The sequence below is a fragment of the Trachypithecus francoisi genome, unplaced genomic scaffold (assembly GCF_009764315.1).
Source record: "Trachypithecus francoisi isolate TF-2019V2 unplaced genomic scaffold, Tfra_2.0 Lachesis_group0, whole genome shotgun sequence".
Classification (NCBI taxonomy): domain Eukaryota; kingdom Metazoa; phylum Chordata; class Mammalia; order Primates; family Cercopithecidae; genus Trachypithecus; species Trachypithecus francoisi.
The window spans coordinates 7318741-7340227 of NW_022681453.1; the positions used below are offsets into that span (position 1 = coordinate 7318741).

At 40.2% G+C, this 21487-nt stretch overlaps 1 protein-coding gene across 3 annotated transcripts in view; it reads right to left on the reverse strand.

Moving 5' to 3' along the window:
• Positions 1-21487, reverse strand: part of KCNAB1 (potassium voltage-gated channel subfamily A member regulatory beta subunit 1) — a 448855-nt gene that overhangs the window by 243289 nt on the left and 184079 nt on the right. The window contains exon 1 of one of the 3 annotated variants that reach the window (XM_033203410.1): positions 14196-15334. The exons of the other annotated variants lie outside the window; for them this stretch is intronic. Coding sequence (XP_033059301.1) covers positions 14196-14416 — 221 coding nt within the window. The 5' untranslated portion in view covers positions 14417-15334. Of the gene's footprint in view, positions 1-14195; positions 15335-21487 lie in introns of those variants that run through there. 3 annotated transcript variants of the gene reach the window in all.

Genomic DNA, 21487 nt, shown 5'->3' on the forward strand with positions numbered 1-21487 from the left:
GGGATTTCAAGTGGCCCTGCTGCCTAGGCCTGGACTATTCTGTCTCCTGGCTACTGTAGCCCTTGAAAAAAGGCCAGAGTGACTGAACATGCCACACAGGGAAGACTCAGCACTGTCTGTGCACCACATCTGCTCAACATTCAAAATCCATGTTATTCTAAGAGTTTTGGAATAGTTATATCACTTTTGCTAATTGATCAATACTAATCTGTAAATATCAATATAAATAACATGCCCCCACGTTATAGCTCCCAAGCAGATACTCTCTTTTTGTTACTTGATCTGTTCACTACTTTAAGGAATACAGTTTTATAAGCCATGTTGCTTCCATCGCCCCCTCTTTGTAAAGGATCAAGTGATAACTCAGGAATCGCTACCTTACGCTGACCCACATTCTAAGCAGACCAACAAAAACAAAGACTCAAGAAGTCCCTGCACAATTCTCTCCCCAGGACCCCGCACACAGCTCCACTTTCTCTTTTGCAACAACCTAGACAATGACCAGGAAATGTTTCTTGAGGACATGTGTGCTCTTTAGCGTCTAAACAGTAGGACAAATTATTATAAGCATCCTTGATTCCTGTCTTTGTTGTTTTTACATTTCTTTTCTTTTGTAACCTGTGCAAATTTGACAGCCACCTTAAATTATTTTCTGGAACAAGGCTGGGTGTAAGTAGATATAACAGAAACTATGTACAACTATTAGTTTCCAGTCATTACGGCAGAATAATTTGGGGGACAGCAAGATTGGTCAGGCTCTTCAGTAACCAAGGTCAAGAACAGATAGGATTCCTATTTCCAAAGGAAAGAAGCCCATCATGAATGTGAAGAGGACAAGTCTCATAGAGAATTAAGCCTGCACTGGAAAGCAAAAGGGTTGTATTGTAATGCAATCCCACAGAAGCCTTTGAAGCTTATGAAAACTGGATCACTCATGCATCCATTCATCCATCCTACAAACCTTTATTGATCACCTACAACATACCAGGCCACTGCGGTTAAAACAGGAATATTTTGGAGCCATGCACATACAAAGCTAAATAACAAGACCTATTGCAAAGATATCATATGTTCAAAGAACTTAATTTGTTTCTTGTCTCTTTGTCCCATTCTATGCTGATACTGATATTAATGATAATTTTAATGGATAGTAATTGGTGCTTCAGATATATGGTCGCTTGCAATTATGAAAACAATCTTGAAACTCTTGAAAAAGATTACCAAGTCCATCTTACAGACACTAGTAGTAAAGACAAAGCAAAATAAATTGGTACTAGAGTCCCTTTAGCTACTATGCCATGCTTCCACTGAGCCATTCACCCCTACGACCTCATTTATGTGTGCAGTTTAGCACACATCACACATACATTCACATACTCAATATAAATGATGGACTAAATATGTAGGATAAATACTTGCCATAAAAATCACCTTCAAAATATCTATTACTTCTTTAAGCTTGATATTAATTTACCTGTTAACACCTGATGATGCATTATTCCTCCCTTGAGGCAGATTTCTAATAGCTTGAACTGCCAAAAACAAAAAACCTCAATGGCTGCTGAACCTTCCATTAGCCTTTGGATTCTGGCATCAGTCCTAAGCTCTTTAGTGCATGTTCTTTGTACCACCACGCTGCTCCAGTCCTGCCTCTGCCCTGGTTTTCTGGGCTGAGTAATTATGGGGGACATCCCACTGCCACATGCCAACAAGGGAAATTAAAACCTTGTTCAGAAATGTCATTTGCCAATATTACATTCATTTTAATCCTGAGTCACTATTGGTATAAACATACACTGGTCAGTATAACAGAAAGTGGGCCAGAAGCTGTCTGAACTTAGAATTGAAATCAAAAGTCCAATAATTTAGACTACATAATATACCATTTAGTTCTGTTTAAGTTGTGCCTCAGTTGCTGTAACTTAAAATGGGCATAACATTGCTTGCTACCCCCTTTCAGAGTTTTTCTCAAGGATAACAATAATAGTAGTTAAACTATTCAATCCCTTGGTTTGGATGTTGACATGAGGTAATCAGCATAAATAATGATTTTACTGGCAAAGAATGTTAGTCAGACATTCTGATAATTAGCATTTGTCTTTTGTCAAACCCTGTCCCCAAGGTATTTCTATCTCAAAATAACTAGAGACTGTGCTAATATCCTTAGCATGAATAGCAACAATCAAAATTATAAACTAACATTTTACAAATGTTCTATTTCTAAAACTAATCATTATTAAAGTAAGGCCAAATACTTCTCAGTGATACTGTCATGTGACAGTACTGCCTTTCTGCTAAGAAATGAAATTGAAAAACACTAACCTCATCACATTTGCTTCATTAATGGTCATCAGTGACTTGTAATCAGGCAGAATCTATCTGCAGAATAAATACGCAGACTTCGATTTGCTTATTTTTCTTTTCTGCTATCAATATGAACCAACATTGTCATTGTTGTATTTGCATTAGGCTCAAGCAAAATGTCTTTTCTAAGTTAGAATACAGACCCTGGTGATAATAATTTGGAAGCCAGCAAGGGTAGGTCAGGCTCTTCCCCTTACTATCCTCGATGTAATACTAGAGGGGCTTGATGTGCACTGCTCACTCTGAATACACTGCCCTGCCTATATAAAGATGACGCCACCTAGTTGAAAGTGCATGTGGAGTTACCTAGCCCTGTGAGGGGTTCTAGAGCAATATCCTCCTGTCCCTATTTTAGAATGACTTCCTTCACTATTGCATTCTAACCCATGCATTGCTTCCCAGACTATATGTCAGGGTGGTAGCAGAGTTCACAATCAGCAAGGTCCCCCAGGGGCCATTTCCTCATTTCCATCTTATTCAAGCATGGTGTCTCTTACAGCCTCCAGGAAACAATATCTGGCCACAAGAAATTAAATTATAGGCAAAGGTTGAGTTTTAACTCTTGATTCTCCTGATTTCTGAATTCCCAGAAAACCCTTTTCCTAACTCACTTTGATTTGTAACCACTAATATTTCTCCCCAGATGTAATGCAATCTGGTACTTTTGCTTGTGTGCCAGAAGACAGTATATAGACTTAAATGATTTGAAATCAAGAGTATAACCTTCAAAGCCCAGTATTCTAGGCAGTGATAGGAGAGCTGTAGGTCTTTGGAAAGAACCAGGGAACACCCAGGTTTTTCTATTGGTGTGTGAGACAGCACTTCACAGAGGGGAAACTGCATCAGATTTAAAAGATTTGAAAATGTGTGTCATAATAAACTCCTTCTTTTCTCCTCCACAACACTGCTATGACAATCTGAACAAAGCAGTGACAGCGTGAGTTTTATGGAAGGGTTAAGGTCTATTCTGTGATGTGAACAGAGCCTCCCAGATGCACTGGGAATGTGCTGCTTCATCTCCCATGATCCCAAGTGCTAGAAAGAAGTTCTATTCCTGTATCTCACTGATTACAGCCATGAAATTTGGAGGTAGATATACTTTTTAAGTCATGAGCATTTTAATTACAGCTTGGTCTTTGTGGCTCTCCACTGATTTTCAATTAATGTTCACCCTTTAATCTAGTTTGTACTTAGGTCTTGGTAACAAAAAAAAGAAGAAAAAAAAAAGCAAAAAGAGATACTCCCGTAGGTGTTAGTGAGGGGCTGAGGGAAGCAGAGCAGATTCAGATAGTAGCTGCTGTAATATTCATTGCAAAGGCCAAGACTTTACCACACTGTAGCCACACAATGTAAATCAGAGTTTTATTTCTGATTCAAAACCCAAGTTGTAGCCTTACTCAGAGAAAATCCCCACCATACAGCATTTCCAATGATCCCATTATTCTTTTTGCTGACTTGCTTCACCTGAACAAGTCTTACATTCTAGAAAAAGTGATGGGGATCTGATGCTAGATACTTTAGGGTTCCTTTAACTCTCCCCTCTCCCATATAACATTTTTTGCATGATATGGGTGGCAGGCTGTATAATGGCCCATGAAAGACGTCTATGTCCCAATTCCTGGAACCTGTGCACATATTACCTTCTATGGTAAAAGGGATGGTGTAGGTGGAATTAATTAAGGATTCTGAAGTGAGGAGACTTTGCTGGATTACCCAGGTGGGCTCGATGTTATCACAGCAGTCCTTTAAGAGGCAGGCAGGAGAATCGAAGTAAGAAAAAAAGAGATGTGAAGACAGAACTGGAGGTTGGAGTGATGTGCTTTGAAGATGGAGGAAAGAGTCAAGGAATGCAGGCAACCTCTAGAAGCCGAAAAAGCCAAGGAAGTGGATTTCCAACCAGAAGCCTCTGGAGGAAAGGAGATTTGCTGACACTTTAATTTTAGACTTTGGACCTCCAGAATTAAAAAGAATACATTTGTGTTAATTTAAGACACTAATTCTGTGAAAATCTGTTATACTAGCAAGAAAGAGGAAACTAATACAGTGTGAAATTTATAGCTTTGCTTCTTAAGGATACTTGCTCTGCCCCCTTTTAAAAAATCACCTCTTGTTTTGGAACAGAACCCACAGAAGGTCCTGCTGAAGCCCTCAGGAAAAAATATCAGGTGAAATTGGGAGTTCTCTGGCAAATGTCCACTTGTTTTTCTCATTAAGGAATTATCCCGAACTTTTATGAACTAAGATCCAAGCCTCCTGATTTCCAAAAGATCGCTTCTGGAGAAACTGTATTTGAGTGAAAGTGAAACCTTAAACTCCTTCCTTAGAAATGAAATATAAGCCATTATTGAATGAGACATTGTATGTTAGACCATGGCTTTCCCAACTCCTTCTTTCTATTTGGGTCTCTTTAGAGTAGCAGTTCATTTATTTTCTCTTCATTAAAATGAAATAAATATGTTCTTCATCAAGATGAAACCTTCTGAAATCAGGCTGCTAAGATTTCTTCTGAGCATTTTCAGTTTTTTAAGGTAAATGTACAGACACCATCATGCAGATGTGCTTGTGCATATACAGGTAGGAAATTCAGTATTGAGTCAAAAGGTTTATTTTCCTCAAATGCCTCAGAGGAATTCTTTGCTGATTCTTGAGTTGAGAGAGAGTAGCATTCGTTAAAGCCATGTTATTTACGCAGTTGATTTTTATAACAAGCTTGTTGTTGTAGTCTCAGGCCAAAGACATTAAAAAATAAAATAAAATAAAATAAAAACCTAGTTTAAAGAGGAAGCTAACGGAAAAGAGGGAGCTTATTAGCATGTGTTCCTCAGGAAAAATCTTGCATTTCTTATATAAGAGCTCTGTTAAACCAGATGGGCTTTCCAGTAGATGCGAACTAATCACAAGGAGCTCTGTGCTTGTAATTTCTGCAGTTGAGCCCCTCCATGGGCATTCTCCTGGAAGATGTTAATTACTGATACAGAAAACTTTTCTTGTTAATCATAGCAGTCATATACAGTTGCATTTATATTTAAACCTCCTATGTTAAAAGTAAATTCTCTATAAGAATATATCAAAAAGCAAATGAATCACAGTACAAGTTGTTAGCTTTCCTACCTGGATACTCAACTGCCATTGAAACCTATGTGTCAAATTTGGCCTTTTCATATTTCTTTAACCCAAGAAACTTCAACTGTCGCCATTATAACTTTTCGAGTTGATATCTCATAAGAATTGCTATGTGTCAGCATAATCATCCCCCATTACTCTAATAAATAGGTCAGGATTTTTTTAATGTTTTACAGAAATTGTTTCATAGAATGATTCAAAATATGAAAAACATTTTTTTCTTCTAAAACAGGAAGCATGACCAGGGCATGCAGACAAAAGGACATAGCATGTTTCTGTTATTAGGCAATCTTGCTATTCTATACTGAGAAGTCTAGACTTTGACTTGGAATTGTATCCAGCACTGAATGACTCAAAGAAGAGGTATTCATCGTGTAGAGGGTTTGAATGAGAGTGGTAGTTACAGTTGGGAATCAGAAAATGAAATCTAGGAGAAAACGGCTGGAACCATTCTGGAAATTAGGAAGCTGAGTCGTAGTAATGGTTTTCAAGTACCACCAACCTTATGAGGCAGAAAATTATAGTTAGCTCATTTTCATGTCAACAGAGGACAGGACAAGAAGTTATTGGTGAAGCTTTAAAGAAGCCAAGTCAATTGCAAAGAGGAATTTTGTGATGGGGAAATATTTTTTGACTCTTGGATGGTTTCGTAGTAGAACAGTCAGGCCAGATCTGATGAAGACGTGCTAGGATGAGAATGGGAGAGAATCTCCCTCCCCAGGTATCAGAAGGAAGTGGGAGTCCTCTGTATGCCACACGTGCCTCCCTTGTCTTGTTGCTGTGCCCTTGGTTTCTTGTTTTTTAATTTTTTATACTCATTTTCCTCCCTGACTTGACTGTTGGAATCCAGGCAATAGACAACAATTCTGAAAACCCTCACCTTATCACTTCCTCTGAGGACTTTAGAGCTTAATGAATGATTCCGATTCTCAAAAAGAAGAGCCAAATTTTTTCATGACTGCTGTGAAAGATTACACAATATTTCTTCAGATGCCTTTACAAGTAGTTGCTGCACAGTGCAAATTGGAAAAACAGGACAGATTTCTCATGAGGGCTAGACCAGATGGCCTGTGTGAATGCTCTCAGAGTCCTCCCTAGCTGTCGATTCCAAGAAAAAAAAAACTCACTGCTGGGCTTCTGTTTTGGTTTCCAATCTGGGTAAATGAAAATCAACCTGCAGTAAGGAATTTTAAATGTATTTTGATTTTGACTTTCAGGAGCAAGCTTTCAAAGTAATCTCTAATTGCATGCAGGAGAGTTAAGTATGTTCAGCACAGAAAGCCCAAATGAGCATTTCCTGTCCAGTGTTGACATGTGGCATTGTTCAATCATATGTGCCCATGGTTTTGTAGATCTCTTCTTGAGAAGCCTGTGCTTTAGACACTGTGATGCTAAGTACGCTGTCATCTGGAAGTTAATTTATGTCCCATTTGAGAACATGTATCAGTGGAGAGCCTCTGTGGCAGCACTGTGGGGTCCTCACAGCTCTGCAGGAGATAGAGAAAGCTGGTCTGGCTCTCTCAGCACACAGCATGGCTTTGCTTCTTCCAGAGATAAGAGCTTGGGCTGCAAATTGTGCATATGTAGAGAAGGGGATTGTCCTTTCTAGAAGTGTTTCATGTGCTGTGCTTCTTTCCTGTGTTGAAAAATGGGGCCTACCCAAGAAGCTGCAATGTGGAAGCGAAAGGAGCATAAGGAACTCTGCCCTTGGAGTCAGGACCTCAGTTTGGCCTTGTGCCTCTGCCCAGCTTACTGGGTAACTCTGACGAAGGAACTGGCCAATCTGTATAAAACAAAATGAATGGCTGGGTACGATGGCTCATGCCTGTAATCCCAGCACTTTGGGAGGCCGAGATGGGTGGATCACGAGGTCAGGAGATCGAGACCATCCTGGCTAACACGGTGAAACTCCGTCTCTACTAAAAATACAAAAAATTAGCCAGGCGTGGTGGTGGGCACCTGCAGTCCCAGCTACTCGGGAGGCTGAGGCAGGAGAATGGCATGAACCCGGGAGGCAGAGCTTGCAGTGAGCCGAGATTGCACCACTACACATCCAGCCTGGGCAACAGAGCGAGACTCTGTCTCAAAAAAAAAAAAAAAAAAAAGTGACTGTACTAGATGGCATCTTAAGTTCCCTCACCAACCATTGCTCACTCTCTTATTTCTAGTGATCACATAGTATTAATAATTCTCAATATTGAAATGAAAATTTAAAGAACTTTTGCCTTGAATTCTTCAGACTCAATCACTCTATTTCTAATTCTTAAAAACGTGAAAAACTGGTTACAAAAATATTTTTAAGCATACAATATGATTAACTTGCAACATCAAATCTTCTTATGATGCCTAATAGCCATTTATCTGAAAGGCTTTGACATTCTTCAAGAAAAAGCATGAATTAATTGATGCTTCTGAATTCTTCTCATAAGAGAGTTTTCTCTCCTAAAAAAGTTTTTAAAGGATACTCAAAGAAATTAAGAGTCCTATATTTTGATCAAATTCACTGAATCCAAATCTCATACTGTTCATAAACTGATGTACTGAAGATAGACTACGAATTTGATGAAAGGAATTTTAAAAATCAAAGTGAAATTTAGGAACCTGGTTTTCCTTTTGAATGTGATGGAATTTTTTTCTCCTCTCAGAACATTTCTCAAATTACCATAATGTTTGCAGAATTTTTTAAAACAGAATTTATTTAAAATGAGTATACTTCTAAAGAGGATCATTGAGTGGATGTGGGATTAAGGACTCCATGTGTAACAACCAAATTGAAGATTGCAGCTAGAAAACTAGCCATTTCCGGAAACTCTTCAGACTCCTTCACGTGCACGTGTGCACATGCGTGCATGTGCACACACACACACACACAGACCCACAGCCCCCACACACACTTTCAGAACCACAGAACTGGAACAATGTTTGCGTAATAACTTCCAGGAGGCTCCCTCCCCTCCTACCATTTTCTCACCATCCCATGGATGCCAGACTTCTGACTGCTGCCTTGCAGAGGTGGAATAAACTCTATGAGATTGAATCAGCAACTAATTTTTAGGAAGGCTTCCCCACCTCCCCATTCTCACCATTTTACTTTGAGGCAGAGAGGAAAGCCCATACCCATGGGTGTCAATGGAAATGACAATGGTATTCTTTACCAAAAAACAATAACAAAAACCAAAAATAAACCAAGAAACTTGGCATTTCAAATAACCAAACTGCTCTTTTTTTCTGGACTAAAATCAAATATTTCTGTTTGAAACACAGCCACAGAGCTGGCTTTCCTTTTCCTCCTCTTCAGCCCACCTATTTCCTCCCACTTTTCCCCATACGGAGACTTGCATGCACACACACACGCACATGAGCACACATGCGCGCACACACACACACTAAGTGCCTTTTACATAATGGGCTGACAAGATTGATCTTTCACTTGAATTGTTTTAATTCAAAAACTACCCACCATTTGTGGGAGTTAAAGAATGGTGACTGTGACATGTGCTTTAATAAAGAGGCTGTGAAAGGAATGGCATGGGAAAGGCATCTGGTATCTGGTCTGAGTCTTTTGCATACAGTCCTGACTCTCTATAGGAAAACAGAGAGTGTCATGGAATTTAACATAAATTCTTATTCCATAGCTACAACTCTTAGATTTTTTTGTGGGGGGAACAACTGCCAGATTAATCCTTTCTTAACAGAACGTTGTAAGCAGACATCTTGCTTAAAAATCCTTACCAGTCCCTCCATTGCTGATGTTCCCTCGTGTCTAAATAGCTTACCCTCCATGGAGCCATATTCCAATCTCTTTTTACCACTACAAGATTCTTTCTCACCACTTGCTGTATAAACCCTCTGAGTGAAAAAAAAAAAAAAAAAAAAGCCAACCTCAATACATACTGTATTATGCCATTTATATTCTTGAAACAATAAAGTCATAGAGATGACTTGAAAATTAGTGGTTACCCAAGGTTAGAAATCGGAGAAGAGGGAGTGAATGTGGTCAGAAATGGATAGCATGAGGGAGCTTTGTGATGATGGAACAATTTTGATTGTTCATTGTGGTGATGGTTACACAAATCTATATATGTGATAAAAAATACATAGGCGTATAACATGCAGACAAAAATGAATACATGTATAACTGGTAAAACCGGAATAAATCCTACAGATTGTACCAATCCATATGGATCATCAGTTTCCTGGTTTTGCTATCATGCTGTCGTTAAGCAAGATGTTTACCACTGGGGAAATTAAGGGCATATGGAAATTCCCTGTACTTCTTTTCTGTGCAAACTTCTGTGAATTTATAATTATTTCAAAAACAATTTTAATGGTAAAGTGTAGTTAGCTTAAAAAATGGGGAAAAATTAAAGTTTTTAGTGAAATTACAATGAAATTGGGCCCATCATATTCCAATTATTCTAAAACTAAAATAACAATTTCAGAATGAGGAGGAGGAAGGTTATCAGTACGAAAGTGCTCAATTCTGAATGACAGAAACTCTGAGACCATGTCAAACACCGGTAGCTGGATCATTCTAAAAAGTTATTTAAAAAAACAAAAACCAAACCAACCAAAGAAGCGAAAACAAACCGATGTGCCTTAACTTCTATTCGGAATGATTAGTTCTTCTTAGGATGAAAGGTTCATGTATATACCTACATCCATCATGTGAAAATCTATCATGTGTGGTTGCAGAGTGTACACCAAACTAACACAGTGTAATGAAATCTGAGATTAAAAATAGACACAAAAATAGAACAAAGGAACTTTCATGCACTAACAAAGCACAACTGTGAAACTCTAAGAGTGAAAGGATGAAGAGAGTTTGGTTAATGGGTACAGACATACAGTGATATAGAAGAAATAAGTTATAATGTTTGATAGCAGAGTAGAGTGAGTATAATGAACAATAATGTATTGTATATTTCAAAATAGCTAGAAGAGAGGACTTGAAATATTCCCAACACATAGAAATGATAAATACTGATGGTAATGGGTTCCCTAAATGCCCTGACTTGATCATTACACATTCTACACATGTAATATATAATATCACATGTACCCCATAAATATATACAAATATTCTGTATTAAAAAAAAAACCCTCTAAGGAAAGGAAAAGCCTTCTGAAGTCCTGTGTTATTTACCTACAGGATAGTCCTCAGTATACACATTAGGTGGGATCTTGTTCTGTTGGGTTGACAGTAGCTTTGGAATGCCAGAATGTTCTAGTAAATTTTTTTTTGTCTTCCGCCTTCAAACAATAACCAGTTTTATGCAAGATTCTTACACAGTGATGGTGTGAATATAATAGTGGCTTTAAGCATTTTATTCTTGCAGAATTCAGATGTTTTGCACAAGTATACATTAATTCTTTCTAAAATCTCAGTTTCATTAGTTACTGATTAATGGGTGGTAACCATAGGCTGTTATATTAGTTGGCTTTAAAAATCATAAGGCATTATATAAGTAGAAGGCATTCTACCTATTTATCAGGGACACAAGTAGGTCCTCAGCTGCTAGGTAGCACCATATACCTTAAAGAAGTCTCTAGGATAGCAAAATGGGTGGCAGACATAGGCACAATTACTCATGCCCCAAGCTGCAATCATTAATTCTGGAACTGAAGCAGAGTTGGTAACTCAAAATGGATCAACTAAGTTGGACCAAGCATGACTATCACCCCTCCAAAAAAAAATAAAAACTTCTTTGAAATGTCTTATAATAGACAATTATATTATTTGTTTGTTTGTTTGTTTGTTTTCTTATTTATGGTCTGCTTCCTCAACCTGTACATAAGCCCCAGACTTCACCTGGCTTCTGCACCTTTGCATACCAGTTGAGTGAGTTTCCTGATATAGAATAGGTGCCCAATAAATATTTGTTGACTATGATGAATGGATGAGTACCTCTTCATTAAACAACATTGCTGTTTGACAATTTTTGAGTTGTAGACCATTTTCAAATTCTGTTGAAAGCAATAAACCCTTTCCTCAGAAAAAATGCACAAAAAGACTTTTAAAAAATCCTCTATTGGATTTATGGATCCCCTTTAAAGCTCTGCCCATGAAAACCATTTTCAAGGATGAAATTGTGACCACAATTAGCCACTAACTTTCCATTTTAGTTATTTCAGGCATTCTCCAGATGGCTTACCTAAACCAATTATCTTCCCTATTATATGGCATTATTTTTGTATTTTCTGCTATTTGTTATCATTAACAAATAGTCCATATATGCACATTATATTTTAGCTAAAACAATGTGAAAAAGGATAATTTAGCTAATAAAAGTTACTCCTATCATTTTTTATAAAGTACATAGTTAGTCTCCTTCCCCTTTTAACCCTAACAAAGCTTGGTGTACATTTGGCATAATTTCATAATCTCCTTCATAAAGGTCACTCAGAGTAGAATCTGAAACAGAAGAGTAAGTCACATTCACACACACACAGGCAAACCTCCTGACGGTTATAGATGGAGTGGTTTGGAATATGAGCACAGGTGAAGAAGAGGCATCTTGTTTGGTTACCTTAAGAAACAAAGTATACTGAAGACCCCAGATGGCTAACTTTTTGTTAGAGAACTGTCTTTAGTTGTCAGTAATGAAAGGTGCCCAAGTGAACCTTGCTCACACTCTGAGCTTTTGGGAAGCAGAGAGTTATCACTCAACAGAGTTGAGCTGTGCCACCAGAAAAACCTTAATGGAAATCTCCTGACTTCCAAAGGCCTTCATAACAGCAAACTCTTCCAACACAATCATCAAGCAACTATGAAACTCTGCCTCAAGAAATTAGTGATCTTACTTTGTATTTCTTCTGATTTACAAAAAGAAAGTTCATAGTGCTGCTAAAGTACTAGAAGTCACAATTTAAACCACCTTCTGTGATCTGCCTCAACCCTGGAGGGTCCTGTTCCTGGGGACCTTGCCCAGGAAAGCAGCTGCTCGTCTCCATCTCAGTAGCTGAAATGCATGCAGAGCAGGACTGTGTCCACAGGGGCTGCGTGTGTGCCCCAGCAGCAGCTGTAGAAAACATCAGTGGACTCAAGACTACAGTCTCATTTAGAGAATTGTCATTGTGGTGCCCCACTCTCTCCATCACAGGGATGTCAGAAAAAGCAAAGCCACTCACATAGCTGATGCTTCAGTGAGTTGACCCGGGTCAGGCTGCTTACATTTGTACTGCAGCTGGGGCAAAAAAAGCTTTAGTTAAGGTTGTTTTGCTTTTTCCCACCCAAGGACGTTTTTTCTTAATGGCTCAAACGTATATCAAAACAATAGTGCTTGACGTTTGTCCACTGAGAAACTTTCCTGTAACTCTGCAAAGAAATTTTTCTCAAGGGCGACTTTTATAAAAATAGGCTTAAATGCTTTATTTCAGCAACCCCACATGAGAAACACAGTGTTGCCTATGCATTATTTTAATTTAATTAACTTCATCCTGTCCTAAAACCTGATTCCTAGCAAAGACAAGAGATAGTAGATGTAGACAATTAACAAAATCATATCTGCAAACTGAAGTAACCAAAGTTTTTGGAAGATGTGTTGGTAGCTTCTCTCCTCTACATTCACAAACACTTTTAGAAACTAGAAGCAGAGTAGTTTTACAGAAATAAATTCAGAGGGACTTGGTACAAAGCAAATGTAATGAGGAGGCAGGAGTCACATAATTGAATAATGAAATTTTCTACTTATCATATGTAAGTCATGCCCTATTAGACAGAGCATCCACTATTACCAGGATGATTCCAACTATGGAAAATAACATAGAGGATGCGGAAGCTTTAAAATTTATGAGGAAACTAGTAGAATTGCAACAATTTACATTTTCTCCTTATTTCACAAGGTCTACATTTTATTTCAAGCAGTAATTTAGGCTTAAATATGGCAGTATTCAATCTAATTTACCATTATAGGTGGTTTTTTCTGCAAGAAAGCTTCTTTAAAAAGCTTTGTATAGCATTTGTTAACTTGGTCTTTCAAAAGAAAAGTAAGTTCAGGTGCGGTGGTTTAATCCTGTAATCCCAGCACTTTGGGAGGCCAAGGCGGGCGGATCACTTGAGGTCAGGAGTTCGAGACCAGCCTGGCCAACATGGTGAAAGCTCTTATCTATTAAAAATATAAAAAATGAGCCGGGTGTGGTGGCAGGCGCCTGTAATTCCAGCAACTCAGGAGGTTGAGGCAGGAGAATCGCTTGAACCCAGGATGCTCTGTCCCAGGAGACAGAGCCCAGGTCACGCCACTGCACTCCAGCCTGGGCAACAGAGCAAGACTCTGTCTCAAACAAAACAAACAAAAGATAAATAAGAGAGCAGAACTAGATGGGAAACTATTTCTGATAGCATAATCCCAGAAACTACAGTCTTTATCATAAAATAGAACAAACACATTTGCTATTGAAAAACTATACTGATCTAAATACCAGTTCCAGCAGTTGTGTTTTTTTCTGGGTACTGAAATATACATAGTTCCTAAGATGTTCATAGGACTTTAGAATTATATAAAATGGGCCACATTTTAAAAAATCTTATACACACACAACCATCCTGGGTTTATTCATCCCCCTAAGGAGCTATTTTAGAAGCACCTGAGAATTCTGAAGTGAGCAACCCATTGATGAGTAAGTCACTTTTCAAAACCGATGGTCTGTCTCCACTGCACCTGTATAGAACCTGGATACCCCGCGCAGAGGGAATCTTACATGCATACCTATATTTCATGCCAGTCTGCTTTGCGGTGGACTCTTTGAGAGAAATGTGATGCTGAGGCGTGAACGTCCCTAGGCTGCGCGCGATGATAGCGACCGTGCGGAATTTGGCCCGGGCTGCGTTCACCACATTGGGGGCGGTGGAGCTCTGCTTGCTCAGAAGTCGGTCCTCACCATTCCGACTCTTCAAATTGTGCTCTGTGCAGGCTATGGAGACTTGCATTGCTTCCCCGGCAGCGCACGGTCCCTCTCAGAACCCCAGAACACAGGCAGTCACGAGAGGTTGAGCAGTTGGGGGGATTCCTGCTTTTCTTTTAAGCCCTCCTTGCTCCCCCTTCCTGAGGATGCCGTCAGAGGAGTCCTGGCGGCTGACTTCCGAGTCAAGCCCACAAAGTGGCACAAGGGGCTGCGATGCAGTAAAGAGTCCCGGGGACCCAGAGAAGTAAACAGACGGCCCCGAAGTTGTCACAGCAGCTGGAGGGAGAATCAGGCTTGCAAATCTTCCCGGGCTGTAATCTCGGCTGATTAAACAGCCAAATCCATGCAGTGGGGAGCTTTTTACAGAAGCCTAGAGCTGAACATTCATGGTGACTGCACGCAGCCCTTCGCGGAGCCGGTCCGAGGTGTCTGAATGCGGGCTCGCTTCTGGGCGATGGCTCAAATCAGCGCAGGCTTACCGCAAGATGCGCCGCCAGCATCCCCTGGACCACAGGCAGGATGCTCAACTGGCGCGCGGAGCATCCCAAGCAGCAGCTAATCGCAAGCGGGTCCCCGCGGACTGGTGGTCTCCATCCACTCCGGCTGTCAGCTCCCTCCCGCCTCCGCTCCGGGAGGACGTGGGGGCTCCTCAAGACCCCTCCCCACTCATTCTCGAGCAAAAGCCTGGGTTGCTGAGCCTGCACTGACACGGGTTTGCAGCTGCACGGAGTAGCAGGCAGGTCCCTTTAAGGAGCTCTTTGCCTTTGTGTGCGATGGGAAGGCAAGGATCACTTGCACCAGACTCTTGCTGTAACGAATCGGGAGGGTTGCTCCATAAAAAGGGGCTCTACCCAGACTCAGACCAAATCTGCTGCAGCACAACAGTTGGAACTGGGGGAAGACAGAGAGGGGGTGCTTCTGCCGCGGAACACGCCAGTGAATTAACACGTGAATACTCTGTGACTGGCTTGCTGAAACACAGCTTGAAATCCCTTTTATTAGCCTTGTCAGAGTTCCTTTCCTCTCTGCAAGTTATTTCTCAAGCAGATAAGTTTGAAGTTTCCTGAGATGCCACAGTGCAGATTTTTTGGAATCCACTCTGCTAACTTACTGCAAAATTATTCTGGCTACCAGAGGAGGGACTGGGATGGGGGAGGAGCAGCAATCCAGCACCACCCAGGACGGGGCTGCACTAGGTGTGCAGCAGGTCCACAGCACCACCCAGGAAGGTCCAGGCATGTGGCTGAGACCACATACACTGCCCATTCATCATCTGTGCCCAGCTATGAGGACAAGCACGATATCCTATCTCCAGGGCAGGTGGGCAGTAAGACATCCCTGGGGACTCTGAACCCACATGAGGCAGGAATGTTTTCTGATTTGATGTCAGGTGCAAAGCAATTCCTCAATAAATGTGACTGAACCAAACTAAGCATCAATTGGCTGGTAATTTACTTTCCATTTGAAGTGTATGGAAACCAAACCCCTCTCGCAGATTTACTTACAATAAAATTATGGCTTCTGCAAAATCAGCTTTCTAAATGTGGTTCCCAACAGACACTGCTGTCAAGCAAAAAGAACGAGTATTTAACTCAACAATATTTCTGAATACCATCACTGTATTAGTCAATGAAGACCAATATGGAGAAAAAAGGAAGCACTGTCCTCCTCAAGGAACAGGCCATCTGGGAGGGAAGGACAAAATATTCAGCCTTAAAGGGTCTGACTAACAATGTTGGAAGGCATATTATGACATATCTGAATGAGTGGCATGGACACTAAGTACACTAGAGAAAGTACACTGGAGAAAGTTGTTCACTTTGATTCATTTCCCACGCTTCTACCAAGTCCCTGACTTTCCTTGTTTCTGGGCCACAAAGATGTGGCTGAAACAGAGGCTGGGCCCTCAAGAAGCTCATGGGTGCCCAGATGACCCTCCTAGAAGAATGAGACTTCACCTGGGACATGAAAAATGGGTTGAATTTGATTAGCAGGAGAGGAAGAAGACAGTGATCCCAGGAGTTGCCAGGTTTGGACAGGACACACTATGTGATTAAAAAAAGAGCTGGTCTGACCATTTCTTCCCACCTAAATTAAACTGTAGGAATAAAATTTTCAAGTAGAATGTGTGCCTGTGTTGCCTTCTATTCCAAACATGAATTTTAACATTTTATAACCTGCAGATAAGATTTAAATCAGATTATAGAACCTCATCATTCATTCTCCACAACCTTCCCACTGTTTACTTTAAAAAATAAACATATTGACTAATGTTCAGTGATTGAGAAGTAACTTTAGAATGAGTGAGTGTTGTGGAAAGGAAAAAATAAGTCTGGGACCCCTTCTTGTATGCTCAGCTCTGAGGGAGGAGTCCTTGAAACATGTCTTTACTCCCTGGATAAACAACAGTGGGCAGAGAGGAGGACAGATCATTAGAACCTTTATTTTTTCACACTCAGCCGGCTCATCAGAGATGATCAATGTGAATTGGGAAAGGAGTCAAAATGAGAAGAGGAAGAAGTGGGAGGAATCAGAAGGAACAGCTCAGAAAAGGAAAAAAAATAAAGCAGTCTGGGAGGCGAGAGACAGTGAATGAATAATCATCGGACCAGAGGGGTCAGGAGCCAGGAAATTCAGCTTGGACACTGGCTGAGCGGGAGGAGATTTGTGGGTGGCTCAGAGATGAGGTGGAGTGCTGTCAGTTCCACAGGGAGAACAGAAGACCTTGAAGGTCTGGAGCGGTAAGCTGAAGTGGCTTTCAGCCTTGCCAAGAACTAGCAGAGCAATGCCTGAAAGCATAACCAACAGCAGAACAGGGAGTAGGTTATCAGAATGAAACATGCAAGGCAGAGTGCCTCTTAGTCACCTTTTTATCCCCCATAGGACCAAGCAGAGTGCCTTGTGCATTGCAGGCCCTCACTCTATAAATAATTGAGAGAAGGAGATAAGAAAACAAAGAAAGGAAGAGGGAGGAAGAAAGGAAGGAAGGTAGGTGGATGGGAAGATGCCATATTCTTGGATAAACTTGATTCCTTAAAAAAAGAAAGAAAGAAAATCCTGCACGTTCTAGTTTAAGCACAGCCAGCTCACTTGAAAGGAGTGTATAATTGCCCCACATTCATGTCTGCACCTCTTGTGTGTAGATGAGTGTCCCAGCCTTTAGGACATGCCTCAAAGAAAATCAAAGAACTGAGGCCAGAGGATGCTCACAGTGCCAGTCTTTCTGGCTGCCCACAGTGCACCTTTTCAGATCCGATACCACATGGGCATTCTGACTGCCAGCCAGCAGCTTGGTGGCTTCCCCCAGCCATGCTCCCCTTCCCAGCATTAATGGAGCAGTCGGTCTCAGGAGCCCAGATAACACTTGGCTGAGAAAATGCTCATTCTTAATAAGTTTGTGCTAAGAGGTCACATGCCAATTAGACTTGGAATATTTATCTTTTTATTGTCACATCATAAGATCGGGAAAAGTCTTCACTGTTATCATTTCAGATTTCAGTAAGACCCATAAACATAGATATAGATGTGGGTGTAAATATAGATATAGGTATTGTTTTCAACTGGCTTGTGTTCCCTGCAAGTTCATGTGTTGAAGCCCTAACCCCTACTACCTCAGAATGTGATTGTATTTTAGGATAGGACATTAAAGAGGTAACTGAGGGAAAGTGAGGTCATATGAGTGGGCCCTAACCCAATGTGACTGGTGTCCGTATAGAAAGAGGAGATTAGGACACAGATATGCGAAGCCCATGGGAAGGCACAGGAGAAGATGATTGTCTATCAGCCAAGGACAGAAGCCTCAGAGAAAACCAACGCTGCAAGTACCTTGATCTTGGACTTCTAGCCTCCAGAATTGTGAGCAATTAATCTTCTGTTGTTTAAGCCACCTAGTCTGTGGTTCTTTGTTATAGCAGCCATAACAAATTAATATAGATATAGATGTAGTTTGTTTATACTTTAATTCTTATATCATTGCTCACAAGAAACTGTTGGAGCTCACTGATGAAGGTGCCTCTAAAAGTTATTAGATCATGATAACTATAATTATTATTCCACCCTATGCAACCTATATACAAAGTTGTATTTGGAGCTTTTTTTTTTTTTTTTTTTTTTTTTTTTGAGATGGAGTCTCCTCTGCCACTCAGTCTGGTGGCTCACTGCAACCTCTGCCTCCTGGGTTCAAGCAATTCTCCTGCCTCAGACTCCTGAGTAGCTGGGATTACAGTTGTGCACAACCACGCCTGGCTACTTTTTGTACTTTTAGTAGAGACAGGGTTTCACCATGTTGGCCAGGCTGGTCTCAAACTCCTTACCTGATCTGCCCACGTCAGCCTCCCACAGTGCTGGGATTATAGGCGTGAGTCACCGTGCCCAGCCTGGAGCTCTTTTTTGGAGCGCATTGTATATAGGATGTATAGAGTGAATGATAATGATAGTTATCATGATTTAATAATAAAGTGCTTGAAAATCACCTCTTCTTGTATCAAAAGCCACCATATAGAGGCTTTATTACTTTGTGAAATTGATTTCCTCTTGTTTTGTGGATACGCTGGGGTAGTTTCTTTTTTTTTTTTAAAAAAGATATGGAGGTTGCAACATTGCACAGGGCCAAATAATCACTTACTCTTACTCTTTGCCTGAGTCTCAGCTAGTCCCTATTTGTTATGTAACATGTGGAATTCTTTGGCATTAATGTCTCCCATATTGGGTCATGGTGACAGAGCTGGTTAGGAACAGATCACAGGCTACATAACTCATATGCCAATGCCCTGGCTCCTCATGATCATCTTAGAGTCTTCATGGTAACTCAAAGGACTTTAGGGTGTGGAATCAGCTGGAGTTGGGTGTGAATCCCAGCTCTACTCTGCCCCTCCTTCCTGTGTGCCATTGAGCAGGATGCTTAACCTCCCTGAGCCTCAGTATCCTCAGAGAGATAAAATGGTGCAAGAACGTGGTTCTCCAGGAAAGGTGCTATCATTATCAACTCCATTCTACAGATAAAGAAACATGACACTTAGAGAAGTTAAGTAATTTGCCTAAAGTGACACAGGCACACTCAAATTTAACTTGAGGCAGCCTACCTCCGGAGACTTGGTTCTTACCCACTGTGCACAGTGATCCTCACTGCAAGAACTTTCTTATGACAGGGGCTTTAAATTGTGTCATTTTATGAATATAGTTTAAAAGAAACCCCGATATTTTTGTAAGTGATAGAAATGATTTCCATTTAAAAAGAGTAAAGATTTTAGAACAACTAAATCACCTATGCTTGGTAGCTTTTGAGGATGTCTGTTACCAACATGTTCAAATACTTCATGATACTTTATTCCTGTTGCTCAAAAAAATTTTTTTTCCAATCACCTGGCAAGTTACTGATTGATTCAATTTCTTGCCAGTAAAGTCAGAACCAAACATTTTTTACTGGGTCCACTCAGAACTTATGGTTTATATTCCATTGGAAACCACAGCCAACAGGGGACAGAAAACACTCAGGCAGCCAGGCAAAATTGGGTTTATCCAAAACAGAAAAGACTGCTAATATGAGAAGAATTTTAAACATGCAAGTATACAGATGGCAAGCCACTTTTTGTGGCTATCGTTTGTGATTAAAAGAAGAATCTAGGATGCAAGTTTGCTATTCATTAGAAATTCTTAAAATGTGGGTTTGAAGAGTAATTTATTATATTCTGAAAAATTGAACCAGCTATAAAAATTAGTATGGGCCCACATTTGCAGGAGTACAGCATTTTGAATAACAGGCAAAGTAAAATGGAGAGGCCATATTGGAAATACTCAAGGCTCTACTGAATAGAACAAATTTCCAGATGTCTACCCTCCTATTTCCCTGGAAAAACAGGCTCACCAGAGAACCTCCACTGAGAAACTCTGAAGGCAGGCTTAATACAGATTTTCTCACACTACCAGCCACATGTCCAGAACCACAGCATAATTAATCAAAGAATACGTGTGCTTTCCAATTAACATTTAAAGTATATCTACAGCCACTGATGATTATTTCCTGAATTTGAACACTCTGACATAGAAGACCTCTGTTATTTATCCATCACTTTATATGCTCGAGGCAAGGTGCCATAGTGTTATAGGAAGCAAGTGTGAAAAATAGGAAATTCAGGCTAGGTGCGGTGGCTTACACCTCTAATCGCAACACTTTGGGAGGCCAAGGCAGGTGGATTGACTGAGCTCAGGAGTTTGAGACCAGCGTGGGCAACACAGTGAAACCCTGTCTCTATCAAAAAATATAAAAAATTAGCTGGGCATGATGGCCCGTACTTATGGTCCCAGGCACCCAGGAGGCTAAGGTAGGAGGATCACTTGAGCCTGTGAGGCAGAGGTTGCAGTGAGCCAAGGTCATGCCACTGCACTCAATCTGGTGACAAAGTGAGACCCGCTTCCCCCCCACCAAAAAAAGAAATTCACAATTCAGACTATTTTGTTCAGGCCTCTTCATGGTAGTTAATTTCTCATAAGCTTGTCTAGAACCTGGACATAGCACTGTGAGGAGACAGGGACACATGGTCAGTTTATTTTTTACAAGTGTCATTATTTTTTCCTAAATTATTAGTCATTAGTATAATTTTTGCCATTGTCTTATGTTAGAACAAGATGGCATAAATATTGGCCATATCTTTGGATAAGACATTTTTCTAAAGACCTTAACCCACAGATAATTTGTTTTCAAAGATAAGTGGAATTATTATATTTCATCTACTGTAAATAATGTCATCCCAAATACACATGTTTATTTTATATACCACTAAAATAAAAAATGTGGTCAGTTATGACATAATGCTTTCTTATCGCTTATTTTTTAATTTTCAATTCATCAAAAGAATCTTTTTAAACTCAGTCTGCCTCCCTCCAATTTCACTCTTGTACATATATAAAAGGAAAATATGACAGAAATAAATTGGTTAAAGTATTCCCAAATTTGTTTACATTCAGAATTTGAAATTATGAGTGTTTTACTGAGCATTATTAATATCCATGTCTTTCCACACAGCCATCCTTTGTGTTGATGATGTAGCATTTTTTTTTTGAAAGCATGCTCAACTTTTCTCTCTGAGACTTTTTTCCA